The sequence below is a fragment of the Poecilia mexicana genome, unplaced genomic scaffold (genome assembly GCF_051168715.1).
Source record: "Poecilia mexicana isolate PSO_F unplaced genomic scaffold, ASM5116871v1 scaffold_23, whole genome shotgun sequence".
Taxonomy (NCBI): domain Eukaryota; kingdom Metazoa; phylum Chordata; class Actinopteri; order Cyprinodontiformes; family Poeciliidae; genus Poecilia; species Poecilia mexicana.
This window is the reverse complement of record NW_028263392.1, coordinates 8,708,535-8,732,524: the sequence shown is the minus strand read 5'-3', so window position 1 is coordinate 8,732,524 and position 23,990 is coordinate 8,708,535. Positions and strand designations below refer to the sequence as shown.

The window sequence follows — 23,990 nt, the reverse complement described above, 5'->3', positions numbered from 1 at the left end:
TTAGGACCCCAGTAGCAAACAAACCTATTCTCATGTTTCTCCACACCTGCTGCCACTGGCTATTCTGGTGTTTTGGACATATTTTATGTCTGTAGTGGTCTAAAAATATTCTCCTGGCTTCTTCGAGGAAAGTCAGACCGGTGAAGGGACGGAACAGGCGTGACATTTTTCTGACTAATCCCATAATGCCTTTTCTATTAAAAGTTACGACAAGATGAAGCTTTTCTTGTGAAACAAGAAATTGGTCCAATTCTCACAGAACAGGATGTGGAAAACAAGTAAGCTATTGATAAGGGGATTTGGCTTCTACTTAGTCTTATCCTTCGTCCGCCAAGACAGCAGTCTTTAATTCGTGGCTTTTATCGTCATAGTGGTTCTCAAAGTGAGTGAAATTGGAACTTGTAACCCAAAAAAGAAAAGAGTGCATTAGTTTATAAAACCCGGGGTTTTGTGTGGAGAAAGCATGAAAAACACCTTTTTAATGAATGTGCTTCTGATTCTGTTGACGAAGCACCACTGCCCTCTGGTGGACACAACAGAAAAAAACATTCCTCAATTGAAAATGTGTTGAACATTTCAGAAGGCAAATTTCATTTAAAGAAAGGCTATTTAATATGTCCATATTCCTATAATGTTCAGTTAAAACTATTCCTTCTTGCAAAACTCTACAGATTTAGATTCTTCTAATTTGCTCTTTTCAGCTCATCCCATTTCCTTATTTTATTGGAGTTAAACTGAGATTACCATGCAAGAAGTAATTAGGTTCTTACTATTTAGCAGATGTTCCCAAATGAAACATTTTTCTAATCTCTTCAATAAAATAAATGCTTTTTATAGTTCTTTACTGGGGCTTCCCATGGGCTTTAACTTAATTTTGGCTGGCTATAATCGATTGCCAACCTTACGAAGCTACGTCTCAAAAAATTTCGATTTGTTTTCATAAATGCTCTTTAGTAAGTTTACACAATTTCCAAAGGCATTCGAATGTATTCATAAATGTTTATTTTCACAAAAAAATTACAATTAAAAATACATTTTGGAACACTTTAAACTTCATGTATTATTCAGCAATGACATTTCTTCCCATCTACAGAATTTGTCGATTTCATTTCTTTTACTATTCTTCACAGCATTGTCACAGAAAGTGCAAAGTAATATTAGGTGTTGAGCATTTTTTTTTTTTTTAACAGCTGGCATTATCTTTGCCAGAAATAATTCAAGTTTGCTAAATTTCTTCAAACCATAAGGCAGTGGAACAGTGGCTAGGAATACTTACTTCATTGTGGTTGCCTAAAAAGTGCTTTGCCATCATCTCTATGACTCCGACTTAAAAAGGCATAAATAATTTGAACATTTCATCCCATATTTCTTTGTGCACTACAATAAAAAGTAATACAAAAATAACTCCTAATGGAAAAAATGGTGTTTTGTATATCTTATTGTGGACGGGATTTCCTCATGTTTAGCTCCAGTACGGCACTGCAGAGACTTTGGTAGCAAGTTAAGAATTTTGGCGTTTTTGGTTTTATCCTGTTGAGGAAAAAAAAAGAAAGAAAGAAAGAAAGAAAGGAGGACTTATTATGGCATCTGCATCTGGAAAAGTCTACAGGGCTTTTGGAAATGCAAATTAAATTCATTTTTGTACCTCATTCTGAACACAATACCCCTTAAAGTTGTTTTTTTTCCTGCAGAGCGATCTGCATTGGATACAGAGTGATGTGTGAATGGACTCACTTCTTCTAGACGTTGGTGAGAACTTCTGGGGGACAACGTGGCCCTCAGCTCCTCCACCGCCTCTTTAGCTTTACTGGATTCACGATGAAAAGTCACATGTAGTCATTAATAAGGCAAAACGTGATTCTTTGTTTACTTGAGCTAGACATTGGATGTTTCACTAACCCTTTATATTTCTTCTGTAACATATCATTCACGGCCGTTTCACGGCTAATACGCAGGGCCGTCTCCACGTCGTTCTTGCTCAGGTTTACGAGGATCCGACACAGAATCGGCATCAGCTCAGCAGATTCTTCTGCACTGATGTCCAAAAGGTGTAAAAGGGATTTTGTGGTTTCGGTCGCCACCAAATTATCAACTGCAAAAGTGAAAATATAAGATAAATAAAGAAATCCCAACAATGTGTCACTTTTATGAAACTACAGTAATAACTTTTCAAACCCCTTAGATTTCATTGAACATCTGTAATATGTTACAACAAACTTATTTTATTTGGGTTCTATGACAGATTAGCAGAAAGGATCACAGAACAAAGCGGGCTAAACACTTTTCAGATTTTGGTTTTTTACTCCCCCCTTCTTCACGATCATGCAGTTCTCTGTTGCATTAAAAATCCAACAAAGCACAAATTACTCTTGCTTTTTAATTCAAGGGGTTTGAAAATAACTAGAAGGTTCGGAAAAGTTTTTTTTTTTTTTTTTTTTTTCCAATGTTCTGGAAGAGAAAAGTTCAAAAGTGAGGAGTGAGGAGTTACAGATGGAGGGGTGAAGCTCTGGAAAGCGGGAGAGGTTCCTCATCAGAAGCAAGGCTGGTTTCTTCAGCGTAATGTCGTTTTCTAAAACGGCTGTAATTTTCTGAGGTCCTTTGTCCTCCAAGATAATTCGGGCGACGGAGTCGGAGATCTGTCAGGTGTCAAAAAAAGTATTTTAAAAATATCTCCATCTGCAGGTAAAAACGTAAAGCAGCAACAAGGTTTCCTAATTAGCCAAAAAGTTAAAAAGCACAGAAACAAAACAAACGCTTGCTTTTCCATTTAAATACTTGTTACAAGATTTATCATTTCAAGAAATGTAACTAAAATGTAAAAAGCACAATCTGTGCAGCAAAGTGTCATTTTTCCTGCCACAAATTGGAAGTCTCAGCAGTCAGCTCTGTGTCTTTTTACCTCTCCCTTCCTCACTGTGAGGTTCTGCAGCGCCCCCATGGTGGCCTGCAGCGTCATTTTGTTTGTGCTGCAGGCCAACAGCGACAGGTACGCCCGTACAAGTTGCCCGCTCCACAGCCACTTGACTCCAAGTGGGTCTTCATTATTCTGCAGGAGGCACATCATCTCTGCTTCCCCTTTGTCCTTTGCATCCTGGGAGGAAATGATTTAGAGGTGCAGAGGTCAGGCAGGTGATGGGTGTTCAGTGGGGTCACAAACAGCAGCTGAGCCAAGTTTAACATTATTTAGCCTCTTTCTTGTTACTTTGGTTTGATCCAAAACCAGGAGATGCAACCAAATATTTACCAGTGCGACTTTAAGTCATGTGTTTCAATGTGTTGCCGCCTTCACTGCATTTCACAATCTTTTATTATAAATGACTGTGACTTTATAAACATTTGCTTAAGAACCAAGTATCTTTCTTTTCCACTCACACACACAAAAAAGAAATTTATTCAAAAGATAAAGTATGAAGTTTATTCTCGTAATGACTTTATGCAAATAGAAATACCAGTTCTTTTGCGTTTTCTGAAGGCAGCTGGTTATGTTGAACACCATAGTACACGTGAAGAAATGCAAGCCACACTTTACTGATTTTATTAGTAAAAATCTTTAGAAATTATGCGGATTTAAAAAAAAATAAAATAAAATCGGTTTTTAATAGTGAAGTGATTACCTCTTCAAGGTTGGCACGGCGACGAGGAAAACAGCTGCAAGTCGTCTCTTTGGGAGTCGTATTTTTTTGAGTCTCTTCCGTATTTTTGGTGGTTTGGCGGATCCAGTCTTCCTCAGCTTCATAGGTCAAGTTTTGAAGGATGCAGACACAGTTTTCTGTGAGCTTCAAAAAGAGAGAGCGATAAATATAGATATCTAATAATAATAATAATAAACTTGAACAAAAACTCTGTCAAGCAGGAATCTGAATGAACCCAAAGCTCTAAAATTGTGGACCGGGCCAGACTGTGGGCATTGCAAAACTATTTTACAAACTATTTTGGTACAAACGTTTTGCTGCAGTTGTTGCTGCATGCCTCTTACAAAACTCAAACAGGTTTTCTTACAGGACTGATCTGGCTTCCCGACAATAACCGGCTTTTTCTCTCAAGAAAAACAAAAACATCCCATTGGCATCATGACTGGCATGGTGCGTTCATGGCAGCCATGATGCCAATGGGATGTTTTTGTCAAATTCCAAGAAAAAAAAAACAAAAAACAAAAAATTATAGCAAAATTATAGCAAAATCTTATTTCATGTGACTGAGGTCAAACTCAGTGTATAGCTTTCCGTGTCTCTGACATGACCTTTGAAAAACTCCCAGCCTAATATAATGTTTAGGTGAATCAGAGCAAGAGAATTTATTTCACAAAAGATTCAAAAGTCATCTTTTCCTCCCTTTTTCTTCACAATTAAGCTCTACTTTGCATTTTGTTCTGATCTCATGTTGTAGATCTACACACTGACATTTGTATTTTAGACAATAAAAAAAACATGTTTGTTTTTCCTTCTCACATTTTCATCAGGTGTCCGTTTGGTTGCAGCCTCTGTAGTACAGGAAGCCAGCGAGTCAATGAGATTTTCACAACTCCTCATGTTCCTCCTGTGGTTGTCGTCGGAGCTCAGATTCCTGCAGCAACACAAACAAATCATCGTCATGGCGACTATCCATGCAAGTGTGACAAACTATTTCACTTTGCTTTTTTAATCTGCAAAACAGAATCTTTGTGCAGTCATAAAACAGTGGATGGTTTGTTTTGGGTTTTTTTGCACTGTAAACAAAAAGGTCTGAGAGCATGGTAAGGAGACCTTGATGGTACGATTTCCAAGAGGACAGAACGATTTCAGTACAGCTGGGTGGAGCAGTGAGAATAATTCAGACAGCCCCGGCTTCGCAAGCACTCCTAAGCCGTAGGTCTAAACAAATAAAACGAGTATGAGTCACGATCTTTATGGGACATATTAAGTTTCGTCACTTCACAAGAACCGTGACATAGTACTCAACATTTCTTTGGAATTCAGATCTGCATTTCCTGCTCCATTCTCAGCAGGAAGGGTGCTACCAAGTAAACGCGTTTGGCATCTCCAGGTGAACAGCATTCTTACACTTTTCAAAATCAGGTTTTCTAGAGTTCGCTTACCTTTATGATCATTTTAAATCAATCAAATTTTATTTGTACAGCACATTTCAGCAGCAAGGCATTTCAAAGTGCTTTACATAATTAAAATAAAAACAGCAACTAAAGTTTCCTATGAATTTACGACGTGCGTTTCTGCAGCAGACGACTTTAAATATGGAGGCTGATTGGATAGAAGACGAGGGAGCTCAAGGAAGAAAAGAACAGAATAAGTGAAGAAATGAAGGAGGGGTTGGAAATTTCGAAGCAGGAACTTTTTCCGTGCTCATTTTCTTTCCACAGACCTGGAAAATACCGAAACACAACTTCCAGATTTTCTGTGACTGTGCAGGATTCCTCTCCAGTAGCCAGAAAAAAAAAAAAAAAAACTGGTTGAATTTCCTACCGTAGGCAGGCTGTAGCGCAGAGGAAAGCGTTGGGATCAGCGATCAAATCATGCTTGCATTCTGCCTCTCCATTTATGTGAGAGAAGGGCACCAAAATCACCTTGGTGAGGACATGAAGGAAATTTTCATTAAAAAGATCCTTGATCTCATCAACTGAAGACAGATTCCACAAGACACCTGCAGGCGAGGGACATAAAAATATCATTAATGGGGTTCATCTTGGAATTCAAACCTTTAATAATCAGGTCTGTTGTTATTGCCAGTCATTAGGTCACAGTGAAACGTCTTTCTTAAATAAAACATCTCTTAAAGATTTTTTTTTAATTATTGAAGAGGAAAAAAAAAAAGAGCATTTGATCTGCTAATCGGCAATAACAATCAATGAGGAAAATTAGTCAAGAGATTGGTGTATTACTATTCACAGTGTTGTCTTTATAATTTAAAACATTGATAATTTCTATATAATTGATAAAATCTAAATTTACGATGCATAATTGGGGAATTTTATAAGAGCTCTCGCATCTTAAAAAAACCTTACACTTCTATAGCTTCTGTTTTTACTGAAAATCCACAAACACATCAGCATTACATTTCACTAATATGTTCAAATTCAAAATAAAACTATACAAAAAGGTCAGTTGGTGTGATGATAAACTATTCCTGATGGGGAGAAATGTAAATATCCCAAAACCTGACCTGCAAGCTGGCATACGGTCTCCTTATCGTGGGTTTTGTCCAGTAAGTTCAGGATGATGGTGAGGCCATTTTCGTCCATCACCTCCTTCTTGTTGCCTTCGTCCTTGTAGACGACATTACGCAAGGCCGCTGCTGCGGCGCGCTGCACTTCTTCGCTGTCGTTTTTGAGCAGCTGCACGAGCTTTTTAGCCCCATGTGCCCAGCGAACCTGAAACCAAGAGAACCCGATGAGCAAATGTCGACATGGAGAGACTGCGCCTCCTTAAAGCTGCTAAAGCTTCGCCAGGCGGATGATGGAGAAAATGTTCCCAGATTATTTATTCTGAGTAAACCTACCTCAAATCTGGCTACGTCTTCTCTAAAACATTGGCTCTGAATGTATGCGGCGGCACTGATCAGCTCTTTCTCATTTTTCTTGTCCAGAAGCTTTACGGCCGTTTTAATTGTCATCTCTGGAAGTTTTTCAGCTGATTGCCTAGGCGAGAGGTCACATTGTTTTTCTTATTTTATGGGACGGCTCCACAAAAAGACAGGCATAAAATGCTTGGCGTGAAAGTAAATCTTACTGTGCTCGATTCTTCATTGTCTTTACATCCTGCCTGTTGGTGAACCTGTTGGTGCTGATGGACCTGCCTGATTCCCATCTCTGGGATATTTGAGCCTGTTGGGGTAAACCTCTGTCCATGTGGGTGGATCCAAGCCACATTTGTGTACCAGGTTTAACAAAACTGTGTTTCTGACTCTGTCCATTTCTAAGGCTGTCCCGTCCCGCCGCGGATCCAGACGGATTCTTTGTTCTTACTGACTGAGGAGTGAGCGAGTTGGTTCTGGACTTCCCAGGTGGATGCGCGGATGCTCGGGTGGGTGCGCTGGGGGACGATTCAGAGACAGCGGATTGGTGCAGTAGATGCACGTGGTCAGGCCAATCTACTAGCACACATACAATCTGGTCCATACCGGCTGTTGGGGACATGGACATTTTCTGAGGTTGGGTGCTTTTTGAGGAGAGGTTGCCCAAATTATGCCCGTTTCCCTTTAAAACAAAATTAATTACACAATTAGTAATGTTTAAGACAGCAAAAGTTTCCAAGCATTTACCTTTTTCCCCAATTGTTTTTTTTTTTTTAAATAACTTTTCCAGACTCAAATTTCAACAGTAGCGTTTTTTTTTTTTTTTTGTAATACATTTCCAAACGCACAACAGTCACATCAGTGCATTTTGAGGGAACAACACAGAACGGTGTGTAATCATGAAGTGGGGAGGGAGGAATCAAAAGGTTTAAACACGGTTTTTAAACTAAAAATGTAAAATGTTGCTGAGCATTTGCATCGACTTCCCCTTTATTCTGATACAAAAGCTAGAGAAAAGCAACTTCCCCTTAGAAGTCAGCCAATGAGTAAATACAATCTACTGGCATGAAACTAAATGTTGGTACAGATCCAGTTGTTTTGTGGAGGTGCCAGAAATTTAGGATCAGACAGAGTCATGAAAACCAAGATGGAAAGGTAGGAGTTAAATTTGTCTTATTACAGGCGTCTCTTGCATGTGTTTGGATATTTCTCACCTCATAAATTAATTTTGCTGCTTAAAAAAAAAAGACTTTACCGCTTAACATTTTTTTTGGTAACAATAACTGAAAACAAACAAACACATTGGTGTACAGTTTTTGCACTAAAATCCACTTTAAGTTCAAGCATTCGTTTCTGTATTTTCCTATAAACAGGAGTTGAGTTTTCAATACAATAACGGTGATGAAAACAAAAACTATATGCACTTGTTTAATCTCACTTGGACTGTCTGCCTGTGTTATTGTACTGTGTGCAGCTGAAGGTAAGAACACTGATTCGTCGGATTGGCTTTCAGGAAGTGAGTGTAAAAACAAAACAAAACCCCAGCAGCATCACAGATTTGTGTAAATTCAAATTCAGGAGTATAACATGTAAAGCGTAGCTACAAATTCAGATAGCTCATTCTTGTTATGAACAGGTCACAAAAGTGTTTTAGCCAGAGGTGTGACGGTGTGTTTTACCTTTGTGGAAGAAGGAGATCCATACAAGCTCCTGATTGAATGTTGTGAGTCGTCTCCCCCTGAAACAAGTCCAAAAGAATCCTTTATAGAGTATTCAGTTCAACATGGTATTTACCAAATCGATGGCAACACTTCCTCCAGTCAGGGTGATTTTTTTTTTCCCCAACCCGAGTTCATCAATCCTCGCTCAGAAAATCTTTTTAAGCTGCTAAACAAACATCATGTCAGTCGGCATAAAGATAAAAAGAAGCAGTAGTGACTAAATAAAAAAAAGAGCAGGTATTCAACATTGTGACTCTTTTTTCAGCATACACTTTATTTATAAAATTTTGAATATGTATTATATGATTTCTTCACATACGAGTGTGTATAAAAGCTTTTAAAAATGAATAAAACTGTTGTATTATCACTCTTGTGAAAACAAGTTCAAATGAGTCTTTCAAACCAATGGTAACGCAACATTAATGCTCATGATGGATGGGTGCTATAATCTCACTGTTATTGTTGGTCCTTTTCAGATACCCAGAAAACCGTAGAATCACCTTTTTTATTGTTTTTTTTATGCATGAGAAAAAAAAAATCTTTACTGTTCTTACACAAATCACGGTTCAAGACTACACCCACAACATAAACTAAAAATGTGTGTAAATGAAAACAGTGAAACTGACAGGAAAGTAAAGTTAATGATAGGATTTGCTGCAGAACAACAGGAATCTGCAAATTAACTTGGAATTTAAGTGGCATTTCGTTTCAGCGGGTGGAAGAGTGAATTGTGATTCACGTTTATGAAACTGAGCGGGTTTCCTTTCATGACTCTCTGGTGAGTCAATTGTCACAGTACAATAGGATGAGGTAAAACATTCCTGCAGACTTTTAGTTCCAGAGAAAATGCCCAAATGACCTAGGTTCTTTCAAATTGAGTTTGTTTCCACAACTGTTGACTCTGTGTGGACTTTAACTCGGTGAAAACGAAAAAAAAAAGAAAAAAGAAAAAGAAGCTTGGCTTGAAGAGTCAAGAAAGGAACTGGTAATTTCATTTATTGAGATAAAGAAGGTATTTAAACCTACCTGACTGTGTGTAAACAAAATGCGTAATAGCTGGCTTTGCTAGCTGTTAGCAGCAACAGCTAGCATCAAATGGCCATGATAACTGGCAATGGCTCTTTTGCATCGCTGCGATTTGAGTGATGGGAATTTGGATGCAGGCTTATAAACACTAAACTCGCTTCCTTTTCTCCCACTGGTGAGTCAGTTGTCACAATCTAAAAGTATGAGGTGTATTTCTCCAGATAAAGCTCCGTAGAATATGCCCAATTAGTGAAAAAATGATCACTTTAATTATGTGTAATGTAGGCTAAACTTCCTGTGGTTTTATCAGCCTTGAGGCGGATCAATGATGAAACTGCAGGAACCTGTTGGACAAAGGACCTACTGTTCAGCAGGTATTCCACTCAGGAGAAACATAAATTACCTGAGCCTTCACTAGGTTACAATAGGAATGTATTTAAACGCAATTAGGAGGTAAACAATGACTAATTAACAAGAATAATACATAAATATCCGTGCAGCTTGGATGTGAAACATTAAATGATTTGTTTGCGGGGGGAAAAAAAGGTTTTCGGAGTTTATTTTTTAGTTTAAAAAGAGAGGGTGAGAGGTAAATTTAGCTTTGTCTGCTTCGCAGGGGAGCGAGGGCAAACATTGTTAAATTCAAACAAAGAGGTCTGTTGTGTGTTTCGTTTGGGTTTTTTTTTATATTACTATGAAACGTTTAAACTGAAATTTAAAATGCCAATATTACCATTGGAGACACCATTATTTCGCAGTGAAGGCTGAGCCCGGTTCCGAGACGCCATGAAGTTCTTCTTCGACATTCCCGTCATGTTGGATTTCGGAGTCGGTTCGGTCGGAGAAGCCAGGCTGGTGTGCTGCTGGGAGAGAATCTCAGACGGCCTCAACTTTATCTTCTTTTCCATTACGGAGCTCTTTCAGTGTTCCCTGTAGTCCTCATGCAGGATAACGAGCACCTTCGCTGGATTAACGAGCTCTGCTTTGTTGTGCCACCTCACCTGAGTAGACCAGCCAGGTGGCGGTGCGGTGGGCGGGGCTTAACACGCACCTGACGTGTCCGGTGTCGCCACTCCATAAAACAAACAAAACGGCTATGAAAACAAAGCAAACAAAATATACATGTATAGAATTTAACTTTGTAACTCGCATTTATTTATGTATTTTTTTCCTCTCTCTTTATTTTAGTTTTTGTAATTTGTTTATTTTTGGGTTCTGTGTATTGTCTTGATTTTTTGGATGTGCAATTTTTTTCCAAGATCGCTCACCCACAATTAAGGAAGAGGATTGGGGGTCACTGAAAGAAAAATAATATTAACAATTCTGACTTTAGTCTCAGATTAAAGTCAGAATATTTTTTTTTCAGTGGCCCTAATCCTCTTCCGTATGCAACAGAGGTAAAGTTCTAAATAAAGTAAAAAAAAAAAAAAAGAGGTTTGACCTGTGACGAAATGATGACACCCCAGATTTAGATTTCAGAGATATGAACCCTAAAAACGATAACATGCCTGAATAATTTCACAGCTCCATTATTTAACTACATATGATTTTAAAAGTCTGGATTGGACGAGTCAAGGCTTTTAAACCAAACCAGACTATGCTTAAAAGCTAGGTCAATGGCTCTATCATGCTCAGGAACAGACAGTATATTCAGAATTTTAAAAAAAATATACATATTTAATTAAATGCTTAGTTTGAAAATTTCTTCTTTTTTAAAAAAAAAGTGATTTTAAGTGTTTAATATCACAACACAACCTCCAAAATGAATGAACACTCAACAGTTGGAGTCAAGTTGTTCTTCCTTTAATGCAATCTCTTCCTTTCAGCCCAGGTCCCTTTCACATTGAGCTTCACAAAACATCATGATAAACAGTAAGAACACTTTCATTTGCCTTGATTAAAAGCTTTTCGACAGGAGAATGAGACCAGATGGAAACTGGCTAAGACTTTAAACATTCAACGGCGTTTCCGCGCACGCAGCCGACTTCAGGCAGAATTAAACCACCAATCAGATGAAGAATACAGCCTTAAAAAGCTATAGATATATGTATATAAAAAAAATTGGTCTTTAAGAAATAAACCTTCATGAAACATTTTAAATACTTTGTAGAAACTCATCATGATTATCTAATTTTCAACATATTGATTTTTTTTTTTCCTAGTATAGCACAAATGTTGACATTTGGCACAATTAATTTCAAATTTACCCCATGTAATAAATATGTACACACACACACACACACACGCACACACACACACGGACAGACAGACAGCAGTAGGTGAAGCCAAAGCTTTATGACAGCTCAGACGACCTTGGTGATGTTTACAAAGATAAGATTATGTGATGAAAACAGAACAAAGTGATCATAAAAAGAAAGAAAATGTCTGGAAAACAAGTCCAAAGTTAACCGTATTAAACAGTTTGGTTTGCCAGTGTTGGAAACGCAAACACATTTCAGGTTGTAGACTTAAAGTGAAAAAAAAAAAGAAGAAATATAAATCAGATTTTTTTCAAAATTTCTCAAAAAAAAAAAGAAAATATTCTATGTTTTTTAATTTTAAAAACAATCATTTTAGCCTCAACATAAGATGGGACTTCCTATTGTTTACTGTTTGAGATAGTGAATAAAAAACTAAAATAAACTAAAATCAAAGAAGTCTTCAAATTAAAAAATAATTTGAAGACTTCTTCAAATTATTGAAGAAGTCAATAATTTGAATGACAAATGAGTGTTGTCATTCGTAAGAATGACAACACTCATTCGTAAGAGTGTTGTCTTACGAATGAGACAACACTCTCCTTTTCCAAAGCCTTCACATCATAAACACCCACGCACTGTACACGAGCTGTTTGTGCATCATTTTAAAAATATAGAAAATATTAAAGAGGTACAGGTTAAAAACACATTTTACAACACCTCTTGAAGTTATTTACACACACCGAGCGTTCATTCAGCTGTCGACGCAAAAGGTAGGGAGGCGATTTTCATACAGGTCATGTTTCCTCTTTCGATTTTCGATCGGTTTACAATTTACATGTTGCAGAAAATTCATAATAAATCTGGATTTGACATTGTGAAAGCGTTTTCACCAACTATAGGTGCGTTTCGACTGCAGGAACCTTTCCAGGACAATTGCGCCTCCTCTCCGTTTCCAATGCTTTTACCAGAATAACACATGATTACTGTATATGCCGACTCCCACAAACATCCTGGCTGAGGGGTAGTAAGTTTCCATTTACCCCAAACCGCTGGACGAAGATTCCTCCAACTTTGATTCTACTAATTGTGAAATAATCACACTTAGCGGGTCTAAAGCACCTGGACCAATTTGTTTTACATTGTAATCGCTGCCAAATAATCTTCAGTTATGGTATTATTGGGTAAAAAAAAAAAAAAAATCTTTTAAACAAGAATGACACCAGAAACGTACAAAAAAAAAAAAAAAGTCATGGTGACAATGTTATGGGAAATTAAGTTCAGGGTATCATGTGAGGGTTAGCAATTGGCAACTTTTTCTCAGACCAAATTAAAACGAGTATTTTCTTTCATTTTTATATGTTCTTTTTTTTCTTTTTGTGAGAAACCAATGACATTTTGGAAAAAAAAATCAGTAATCAAATACAGGGACATCCATTTTTTTTTACTCAGTCACTGCTTTGAAGTATGAGGAAAAACATTGAAAGAGCAAACAAACACGCTAAAGATACTTCATACAAGTCCTCCTGTTTCATATAGAGATGCACCGATCAGACATTTCCTGGCCTCTACAGATGCAGATTTTATTTTTTTTAAAGGAATAAAACAAACATGCCTCACGCTTCCTAACAGCAACAATAAACTACCCAGTGCCTAAGATGGCCTCCGATTCTCCTCTCGGGGAGGTAAAGGGAAATTTCACAGCTTTTCTGGCATCTGGGTGTAATTTAAGTCAGGCTCGTTTTACAATCTATACAACATCTCCATTTGTCAAATGCAAACTCAGTTATGCAACAGTAAATACAGATTCCTTAATGGACAATTTGTCATTTCTGATTAATTTTGTTTGTTAAAAAAATGCTTTGATTACTGTTTAAATCAAAATGCAAGCAAAAAAAAAAAAAAAGTTGTGAAATGACAGTTTTTGCACCTTGAGCAGATTCTCAGTATTTGATGCAAATACAAAAATGTTAAGTAGACAACTAATAATATATATTTATTTTTTAAGAAATTCAGATTCTTTAAAAAAAATGCAACAAGGAACAAACTTAGAACATTTCCCATACTTATCCAAACACAGAAAAATAACTAAATGAAATCCTAGTGGTGTGCTTACCTAACAAATAATTAGTTTTGATGCATTTGATTAAAAAAAGAAAAAAAGAAAAACTCAGATATTTTGGTATTTCACCACAGATCAGCACCACTGAAGAAATAAAAAACAGAGTCTGATTTTGATCTCTGGTCAACTGATCAGTGCATCTCCACTTTAGTATCATATAGAAATATCAATTCACTCTGGGATAAAACCCGAGCTGCAGTCTGCTCGATTTAACACTTGAGACAGAAGATGGTGTGCACACATTAGTTAGGTAACGCTGCAGGCTGAATTTTAATTAGTAGCATTGCGTCAGAAGAGGTTACCGAACAGGACGGTCGTATCCAGTTTAAGTTTGCTGAGGTAGAACGTATTGAAAACTTAAGCTTTTTTTCCCCCAAAAGTACATTTTAAATTTCATTCGTGTTTGAAAAGCAACGCAGGAAAGCAGATTTGATAGCTAATTTATCTTTATATTATGCATCTAAAAAAAAAAAAAGAAAGAAAAAGTGTACACAAAGTGGAACAAAGGGATTTGTGAACTTGAAGGTGTTTTCTTTTTAATAAATATTCATGTGTGACATATTTACCGTTACCATCGTGTGTTGATGACATTACCATGGAAACATTCTGCACACCGATGTGCTGCTGGAGCCAGCTACTCTTTTGTTTTGTTTTTTTCCCCACATCCCGCAAGTCGCCGCTAAAAAGGTAACCGCGACGGTTAGTGAATTAAAACATTCGTACAAAGTTTCAATAAGGCCTCCCATAATTAAAGTTCATTTGCACCAGCAGTGTCCAGCATCCTTGTTTTTCTTTTTTTCCCCTCCCCAACGCCGCAGTCTGAATCTTGCCAGCAGAAGAGACGTTTCAGTCGTTCATCACAGTCCTGCCAGCAGCTTTGGTCAGTCTCGAAGCGAGGGGGAAGAAATAATAAATACAGGCGAGCCGAGGCTCTGAGAAGTCTTTTAGATTTCATGCAAGCGACTGTACAGACTTTCTGTAAACTGTCCAAGCCGGGACAGGCGAGGCGGTGGCGGCGCGGTGAGGTCCTATCTGCAGGAGGAGCCCAGCACGGCGCCCGTCGAGGGGGCGCCGGTGGCGGTGCCGTAGTGGGGGTAGTTGTCGTTCGGAGGCGGGCTCGGGAGGATGGAGTTCCCGTTGGTGGGGGAGCAGCTGAGCTGGAGTCTCCGCAGGTACTCGGCGTGAACCGGTTTGTGGCTCTGCAGCACTTTGATGGCCTCGTCCACGGTGAACCACTCCCGCTTCCGGCCTGCAGATGGAGACAGAGGACAAAAATACGTTGGGAGGCTAAACGGAGAAAAAAAAAAACAAAAAAAAACAGAAACTGAGCTGCAAGAAGTAAAAAACGTGATAGATGTTTCAGTTTTGATGCGTAAATTTGAACTAGACTTCTATTCCTACAGAGAACACCGTTTACGGAGACAGAAGGTGTTCTCTGGACACACTAATGCTGCCGTCTGCATCTCTGACGGTAGCGGTTTGCTGCATCCATGGCCTAGATTCCTGATAACACCTGTTATCACTGCTTTCCCCATTCGGTCTCCAAGCAGCATACAGGCCTCCACATAAATAAAAGCCACGCTGTGTATGTTGCATAAGAAGGAAAGCTGTACCTATGTTAACCGAGTCCTCCCAGGCCTCCAGCGTCTCCGTCACAGTCAAAACATAAACGTACGTCCGGTGTTTCCGGTCCTGGTTTTGCTTTATGTAACAGGAAAAAAAAAAGAAAAAGAAGAAAAAAAGACATCATAAGGATACGTTTTAGGGATTACCGCAGAGTTTATTGCGTAGATAAAAGCAGATTTTAGAATCCTTTTGTTGTCTAAAAAGTGTTGCGTTATTTTGTCGTTCGTTTTACAAATATAGAGAAGCAGCTTACCTCGAACACACCGAGCAGGCGTCCCAGTTTGCCCTTCACTCCGGCCTGGGGAACAAACAAAAGGTTTTACTTTCAGCTGAAGAGACAGATTCCCTCTGCGTGTGGCGTGAGCTGCCTCTCCGCAAAAAATCAGTCATGCAAAAAAAACAGAGCATGACAAGAAGAAAAAAAAAAAAAAAAAAAAAAAGGCAGCACTCCAGTATTATTTTGTTTTTTCTTTGTCAAAACAATAGGGATTCTGTATAAGATTAACACATCAAACTGACTCTGAATCTTATTTTTAACACTTTTGTCGTTTTTCATTAGTGTGAAAGCCTGAAAACCGTGGATCGTTGTCCTTTAAACGTCATCATTTACAACCGTGTGTTAGTCCATCACATAAATCAGAAAATGTATTTTAAAAACGGATGGATACTTTTGCAAGGCCCTGTGCAAACACACAGGCTGTGTTTGCTGTTGCTCCAATCGCTCGTCCCTCTTCAGGGGCCATAATGTCTAAAGGACCGTACGCAATGTTAAATGAGGGTTCCACATAGAGCACATTACATAATAAAAGCCACATTTATCATTTCTAGTGTCTTATCGCCTTGGTAGAACCCCTGCCGTCTTCTTATTGCAGTAAGGCCATTATATCTTCCATAACGGTCATTTAATAGCTAGGATGTACTTAACACAAATCAAATAGCTATCAGGATACGGGACATGTGTCCTGCCCGCTTTTCAGCATGCTTGACAAATGTCCCCTGATGGGTCCAGCGACGGAAGCCACACGGGGGTCTTCACAGCCAAGTTTAGGCGGCTGATGCGGCAAAGGACAAGTGGTTCCTCAGAAACGCCGGGCGACCCCCGAGTGACCGAGCTGCTGTCACTGTGGCCGCTTGGAAATCGTTTCGTCAGGGTGTGTCATGCTCCCAAACATATCGGCTCCCCTTACCGGGAAGCACGCAAAAGGTAATCGAGAGACTAAAGCTTCGGGTCACGTTCGTTTAATTTGCAATAAACTGCGGACAAAAGCTGGCCTCCGACTCAAAATGTGCGATTTAAAAGAAAAAAAGAAAAATTCTCCAGTCTTAGCACAGATCCCTGCATATTTAATAAATATAAATTAAAAAAAAAACTCTTAAGAAACTTATTTTTTATTGCAAAAGCATAACCTAGCACTAAAATTGCAACCCCAACCATTCCTATTAGTTTATATTTTACTTTTATAAAGTTCATTAGAGAAGCAAGGGACTTTTAACTACATTTATGACCTTCGGTTTCTCTGAGATGTAAATATGACGTATAAAGGCCAGTGTCTTTTAGACACTCTTCAAACTGTTTTTTGTTTTTCAAACATAGAGCTGTGTACAACCATGTAGCAGGAACTCTGAGCCCTGCTTTGTACCGTCTCATACCGCGGATCCCTGCGATATTAAAAAACGAGGCCACGGGGTTTACTGACCTCCTCGAAGACTTCTCGCACCGCGGCGCCCCACGGCTCCTCCTCGGGCTCCATCCCTCCTCCAGGAACGATCCACTGATCCGGGTGCCGACTGCTGCTGACCAGCAGAACCTGGCGAAACCAAAAACGTGTTGATTAACCACAATACGTTTACTTTTTCACGTTTTTATACCTCTATTTAAGTACAAAACTGACGCGACACAACGTAAATTTTCATCAGTCTTTGCAATAAAACAGAAATAATACACAACCAAGATGCGCTCCTCGCAGATCAAAGTCAGCTAAACCGAAGATATTCTCAGCGTTCCCCCCCGTGAGGCCTCGTTAAAGGCTTGAATTACACTACTGTTGCAGTGTTCACCGATCCGAATGGATCGGATCCGCCTGTGCAGGTTTCGTGGCAGCATCCGTCTTAGGAATCAAAACTGTACATGAGAGAATCTGCCGTCAACAACGTCACATTTTGCTCCGCCGTTAACGCGGCCGATGTTCCCACAGGGGGCTTGGGTGGCAAAACGTCAACACCTGGCATCGCTAGAAGCGATATTAACTAAGTAAAAAACAAAAAGGGGGCAGGGTGGGTGGAGGAAAAGAAACGTGGAAGTTTCAAGAACATGAAGCGCTTCAACTTTTAGTAAGATATAATTCACATCAGTTGACCGTAGATGTGTGTCAATGACGGAAACGTGCATCAGACAGCTTGAGCAGCAGATGGTGAAATCCACCTCCACCGAGCAGCTGATCGGCAGTAATCTGCCGCAGGAGTCAGGCTGTCACTTAATCCAAACGGGGCTTTCGCATAGCTTTCCTTACATTCTCTAATGGGATTGTGGCCGCAGTCACAGGAGGCCCTCGGATGAGGCTCCTCTCAGGGGTTGAGTCGGGGGGCCGAGAGGCCAAAACCCAACCGTAAGCCGCCTCCCGCACGTGCAGCAAAAGCCCAACTCAGACACCGGCTTTCGGTGTCACAAGAAGCAGGTTGGAGGTTAGGGTGAAGAAGCAGAGGAATGGGTTTTGAAAAAAAAAAAAAAAAAATTAAAATTAAATAAAAGCTGTGGTGTAGGTGCAACTCTTCCCTAATTTAAGTTAGAGGACTTGCTAAAGGAAGAAGCGGTTTTTCGCCGACAGCAGGACACGACGTCTTCTCAGGGAGGTGAGAAGTGCGAGGTGCAACTTCACGTCCAAATTCGACCCAGTCCGGGGTCAGCAAGTTTTCAGTAGGTCTCGGGTTGGTTTTCAGAGCTTAAACTCAAATGCTCTCAATTCGTTGATGCAGACATTTCCATCAAGGCTAATCTTTGAAAATAAAACCTGCACAAAAACACTTAAAGAAGGACAAGTGTATAAACGACAGGCAAACAGATGGACAATATGTATGGTACAGAGCCTTACAAAGTTAACATTTTGCCACATTACAGCCACAAATCTAGAAGTAATTCAAACTTTCATCAAAGCCGTCCTGTATGTTTAAGGACAGTCTCTAGTTGCTTTTTTTTTTTTTTGCACCATTCTGCGACACATTTCCTTCCAGGGTCACCGTTTGTTTTGGTTTTTTTTTGTTTAAACATCCTCACAGCATGATGCTGCCACCTCCATGTTACACACTGGTTTCTACAGTTTTCTACTACAAATGCCTGTTTGCAAGTTGGACAAAAAACCACAATTTTGGACGAGGATGATACGATTCTGGATCTCGTCCGAAGCTTCCTGTAAGCTACAAACGGGTTCGCCTTCAACAAACGGCGTTGTTCTCTCTGACTTGTACGACTAATGCTTGTCCTATTGTCAGTTTCCTCCACCTGATTTCTTCAGCTCCTCCAGATGGAAGTCTTGATCAGAAATGCACTCCAATGCTTTCCCAGTTTTTATTTGTTAAAAAACAAAGACACTAATGTTCTCTCTGCTCCACAACCATCCCCCGTTTTGTTTCCCCAGACATAAAACTCCAAAAAGTAAGAAGTTGTAAAGTGACCAAACGTGGAAGGGTTCAAAATGTCTGAGTTCTTTTGTAAAGTGCTCGTCTTAAGTTTACATGACAGGAGACAGTTTTCATTATTTACCAGGACATGGAAAGTCAGTCATTTTCTATTCTTTCCCAGACTGCCTAAACATCCCCCCAGGAGCCTACAGCTTCTTCTTTATTACTGAATCTTCAGGTTTTTTATTGGCTTAGCTGTGTCAAGATAAAATTGTTGTTTTTTTTCATTCCCATCTGTCCAACAGTGTTAGTCTGCTGACCTGCAGCCAGCGGGGCTTAAAGGGGACGTGCTCCAAGCTGACAGCGGGGATGTATACAAAACAAAAGCCGGACGGCTTCCGGTGGCAGCGGGGACAAAAGAGATTTCTGCTCCATTTTTATCTTTTTGTTGTCACCAGAGAGGGAGTCAGATCGGTCAGCAGCACAGGATTTATTCAGACTTTGTTTTTGTTTTTTTTATGTGAATGCAGCAAAACAATTTTTACCAGAGAATGAATTTGTCTTTCTCTGAGCTTTCCCAAGCAGCAGTGGCTCACACTACGCAGGCGGCGGTTTAAAGTGGGCCCAAGTGCAAAAACAAAATAACTCGCATCATGATGAGAGCAGGGTCAACAGTCAGCTGACAGCTGAAACCTCCACACGCGTTCATAAAGAGGATGAAGATGAAGGAGAAACCTCAGAGGAAGCGCTACCGCGGTGTTGAATGACGATGTTTCATCAAAAACCCACTGGCGAGCCAGATTGTCCTGAACATGATTTAAATCCCGCGCGGGGGGGCTTTAGAGTAAGAGAAGAACTGGATATATGAATAAACCCAGGCGATGACGGCGCCAAAAACGGACAACCGGCACGAATACTCCGGCGGACATAAACACGTCCTGCTTCTCCCTAAAGAGGCACGCCTGGTAGCTGTCAACTAAAGGATGCTCTGAATGCCAGAGCGGGCACGGCACCAAGAGGAGGGACTGATGGGAAGTGCAAAATCGGAGCTGCTAAAATGGGAGTAAAGCCACTAATGCACATAATAAATGTTTCGGGTTACATTAAATGTGTGAGGAAACGCTGATTATGTCCCTTTAATTGTCCCAGGATGACTTTATTGACAACCTGCTGCAGCTTTCACCCTCTAGGCTGTAATTTGGTCGACATAATAAGGGCTAGACATCCATCTGTTGGATGATTACCTTCAGTTTACCAAGATAAAACTCTATTATTTCAATGAAAAGTTGTAATTATATGATTTTAAATGCAGGAATGTAGGAGTTGCATTCAACCTTAAATCGGGACAGATCCCATCTACTGTTCAACTGATGGGATTAAACTTTTAAAATGCTTCAAAGACGAACAAAAAGAAATAAAGAAAAGCTGCCGGCGACTGCAATCGGATGAGTTTCAAAACAGCAGAGACCAGTGATCAAGCGGTTTGAAACTGAAAAATCTTTTTTTTTTCCTCTGGTCAGTGAACAGCTCTCCACTCGGAGGATCTCCATTCTATTTCACTGCTTTTTTGATAAGAGCCAGATTAGATCAATTTAACTTTAATATCTTAAAGATTTATCAAAACAAGAATTTCTGTAACTTCCCAGTGCCAAAAAGTTTTCATAAGCAAGATATCCATGGTGTGATGATTAGGCAAAATAAATCCCAGCATTATGAAAAGTTTTGGGAGGTTTTAAACATTATTAATTGGAATTTATGGTAACAACAATAAATTGAAATTCTTTCTCGTTGGGTTTTTTTTTGTTGTTTTTTTTTGTTCGACGCTGCTATTGACAAGTCCTATAAAGACACACAGAGCATGTTCTGATGTGGACTACTTATTGTGGGTTTAACTGAGAACATTTCAGCTGCAGACTGACACAGAGCTTGAATCATCTATTTGGAAAACCCAAGAAAACATTCATTTAGTTTTCTAGAAATGGACAGTATAAAACAAATAGCAAGGTTTCCCCCAGAAAACTTGCTAAACCCGGTGGTTGGATGCTAGAGCATTCATTCAAAAACACGGCCCGTCGTGTTTTCCGAGTTAAGAAATGTTTAAAGTTGACAGGAAATTTGAAAATATCACTTGATAATTATGTGTTTTTGAAAGATTGGAGGATTAGCACCTGAATACCAACTATAAAACCTTAAAAAATGCAAACATTTTAAAAAGACTTGCATAAATAAGCAATGCTTAGCCTGGTGGGGGCATAAGTAATGCCAGGAGGCCCGCCAGGCTTATAATACACTGGGGGAAACCCTGAAATAGTAAAAAAGCTTTCTTTCACCCAACACTGGGTGTTTACAATATAAAATAATAACAGAGGCTCCATGCAATTAAACTGTCACTGCTGTCCTTCTGCATTGTCCAACTTCTTATAGGTTTGCTCACTTGCTGTCACAGGGTTTCGTGACTTAAGGGCTCCACTTTCTCCTTTTCCTCTCCATAACAAAACTACCTGACGGCGTGCGCAGCTCCGACTAAACAACAGGCAGGTGTCATGTGTCTGAGAAGAATTGATTGCGTCGTGAGTTTAAGGGAACCGGATATCAGACGCAAAGCTCGGTTACAATCAGAGCATCCAGCCGGTTCTCTTACTGGATCGCCAAATGATTTGCGCAACTACACACGCCTGTCACAACCTGACATTTCTGAGAAATGCTCGTGTTGTGATAAGTTTTCTCTGAAGTTTCTTTCAGCTAAACGTTGTTCCGAAAATTTGGAGAAGACAATAAAAAAAACAAGACGCTTTGTATGTTCTAAGAAAAGCTAGGTGAGACTGCAGACAGAAAGAGTTGCAGCAAGTCTAAAGCTGTTCCGTGAATAAACAAACACATACTACATCCAGATGTCTTGACTGATTTCTCCAACAAATTTCAACCTTATATTCGCACTTGCAGATCCAAGCAGAGGTGCAGGGTGTGAGCATGTGTGGTTACACAGAAGCTGGCAGTGTTGTAAAGCCAAACCACTGGAACGTCCAGGCAGTGGCCGCCCCTCTGCAGACATTAATAACTGCACATGGTGTAAAACTTTGTTGTGCCATGGTCAGAGAGGGCTAAAATTACACCAACGGGAATATGCAGGATATTGGGTTTGACATACGGACGTGAATATGACTGAAAAATTTAAAGAACATGTCATGAATGTGAATCTCAGGGTTACTAAAAACAAAACACGCAGGAGACAAACAGTGAAGGAAGCAAAGGAAATGTTAGATCACCTGTATTTTAGTTGTGTACAGTTAGTCATGCATGTCAAAAACTTGCCTTGACTTTTGTTGTTTTTCTGTGTAATCTCTTAGAAACACGTAGAACCCCATTGAAAGTAATCCTTTATCACGTTGAGGTGGGTGTATTTTATCTTTTTAATATTTCCTACTATGTCAGAAAAACTTTCATCACTATTCTGGAATTTTTAATAACACTCCGCACACCACATAATAAAATATTTAGCTTGCTTGTTTTAATTATCTGTATATTCCACATATCGTGAAAAAAACATTATTGAAGTTGACTTCCAACATGGTAGTCTGCTTTTTTGATTAGAGCCAGATTAGATCAATTTAACTTTAATATCTTAAAGATTTATCAAAACAAGAATTTCTGTAACTTCCCAGTGCCAAAAAGCTTTCATAAGCAAGATATCCATGGTGTGATGATTAGCCAAAATAAACATTTTTTACATTTTTATTAGTTTTTTAGAGAGAATATTACTGTAATGTCTGTTTTTATATACGTTACTGTCCCTTTAAGAACTTGTGAACATGCCTGTTACGCAGCTGGTTTCTGAAGGCCGGCGGGATGCAGCGGCTTTCATGAATGACTACCTCTCCATCATAGATGCTGACGCCACTTCAGAGTTATTGTATGAAGCTGTATGTGATTTCTACATTTAGAAAAAAGATTCATGGTTCATATCCTTGTCCCCTAACTAAATGCGGGACGATAAACTGTTTTAAAACACCGAAAGCCTCGCCCTCGCGGTTCGCTACTTCACTCAAGCTAGCAGACAGCTAGCAGGATGTGTCAAATGTTAACCTTCAAAATAAAAGCTTTTTGGTTGTAATGGCGTACTTTCAAAAGTGCACTTCAACTTGGGGATTTTATTTTGCAAGAATCGGTCATTTGTTCAGTTGTTTAAATACATGACTTGACGTAGGCGCCTTTTCTCTACGTCGTACTCCTCAAACTAGCCCAAACTGGCTGGCCCCGGGCGCATCAGCAGCGGTGGCTACAGAGCAGGCTCAAGTCGAGGCGTTACGGAACACAAACAGACACAAATACCGCAAAAGTGAAACCAGAAATCAAAGCCAATTTGTAGAATAAACGAATTTGGCTAGTTTTGTCTGTGACCGCCCCACACCCGCGCACCCTGAATGACGAGCAGCAGCCAGGCCAGAGATTCACAACACACCCGCTGAAAATGTAATAGATTAGCACACTGCGGGGTCTCATACCTCCTCCTCCCGTTCATTCTTGAAGCACAGACACGCCGCTCTTTTCTTAAAACCCTCTCCGTCGTACGTCCTGGTCTGGTTCGGTTTCAGCTTCATTATCGTGGATTTCAGATTTCCTCTGCCCTTCTTGAAGATAGCAACCAGCAAAAAACAAGCTTTCAGCTCAGTTTGTGTCCAAAGAGTTAACAGCGGTGCCAACGCATCGCCGCTTGCCTTTGCATCCAAGGTCCAAGATTATCTGTCATCAGCTGGGTGACGAGGTACATGTAAGAGATGTCCCAGTCGTACAACCCTGTGATTCAGCTTACCTCCAAAGAGAAAAAGAAAAAATACTCCCGTCAAAAAATGATAAAGCACAATGAGCTCCAGCCAGCGGTAAATGTGTAAGTTCCCACAGGGACAGATCTTATGAAGACTACACCTCCTCAGCCCTCCTCTGGATCCATACACGCAGGGGTTCTGAGGAGGCGAGGAGCTCATTGGCTGAGTGCCTGTCAGTGGGCGGAGCTACGCTGCTGCTCAAAACAATGCTGACATGTTCTAGCAGTGCAGCAGGAGCAGGTCACATGATGACCTGTGGCTGACAGTGTGTGCAGCATTTAGGAGTTTTTCCTTTTTGTATTTCTAATTAAAAGCTGATGTCGCTCATTTACATTCTACTTTCGGTGTGTAAATG

General features: G+C 39.7%; 2 protein-coding genes across 3 annotated transcripts; both read right to left on the bottom strand.

Annotated features, from left to right (window-relative positions):
- Nucleotides 1–985: 985 nt before the first annotated feature.
- Nucleotides 986–10,302, bottom strand: LOC106919380 (plakophilin-2-like). Of its 2 annotated transcripts, none has more exons than XM_088003003.1 (13): nucleotides 9,985–10,302; nucleotides 8,184–8,242; nucleotides 6,720–7,186; nucleotides 6,490–6,628; nucleotides 6,154–6,361; nucleotides 5,457–5,634; nucleotides 4,449–4,563; nucleotides 3,615–3,776; nucleotides 2,900–3,091; nucleotides 2,489–2,636; nucleotides 1,900–2,092; nucleotides 1,646–1,807; nucleotides 986–1,530 (listed from the first exon to the last, which is right to left on the bottom strand). In XM_088003003.1, exons 1-13 carry the CDS (start codon nucleotides 10,157–10,159, stop codon nucleotides 1,437–1,439), a joined length of 2,292 nt encoding a protein of 763 aa, XP_087859129.1. In that variant the 5' UTR covers nucleotides 10,160–10,302; the 3' UTR covers nucleotides 986–1,436. The 2 variants fall into 2 exon arrangements, with proteins under 2 accessions (XP_087859129.1, XP_014845169.2); XM_014989683.2 differs by having other exon boundaries at nucleotides 1,735–1,807; nucleotides 9,985–10,300.
- Nucleotides 10,303–11,038: 736 nt separating this feature from the next.
- On the bottom strand, nucleotides 11,039–23,749 carry nudt4b (nudix (nucleoside diphosphate linked moiety X)-type motif 4b). The gene is made up of 6 exons (XM_088003004.1): nucleotides 23,623–23,749; nucleotides 23,315–23,440; nucleotides 16,895–17,005; nucleotides 15,451–15,495; nucleotides 15,185–15,272; nucleotides 11,039–14,820 (listed from the first exon to the last, which is right to left on the bottom strand). The coding sequence occupies exons 2-6, from the start codon at nucleotides 23,408–23,410 to the stop codon at nucleotides 14,600–14,602; spliced, it is 561 nt and encodes a 186-aa protein (XP_087859130.1). The 5' UTR covers nucleotides 23,411–23,440; nucleotides 23,623–23,749; the 3' UTR covers nucleotides 11,039–14,599.
- Nucleotides 23,750–23,990: the final 241 nt, after the last annotated feature.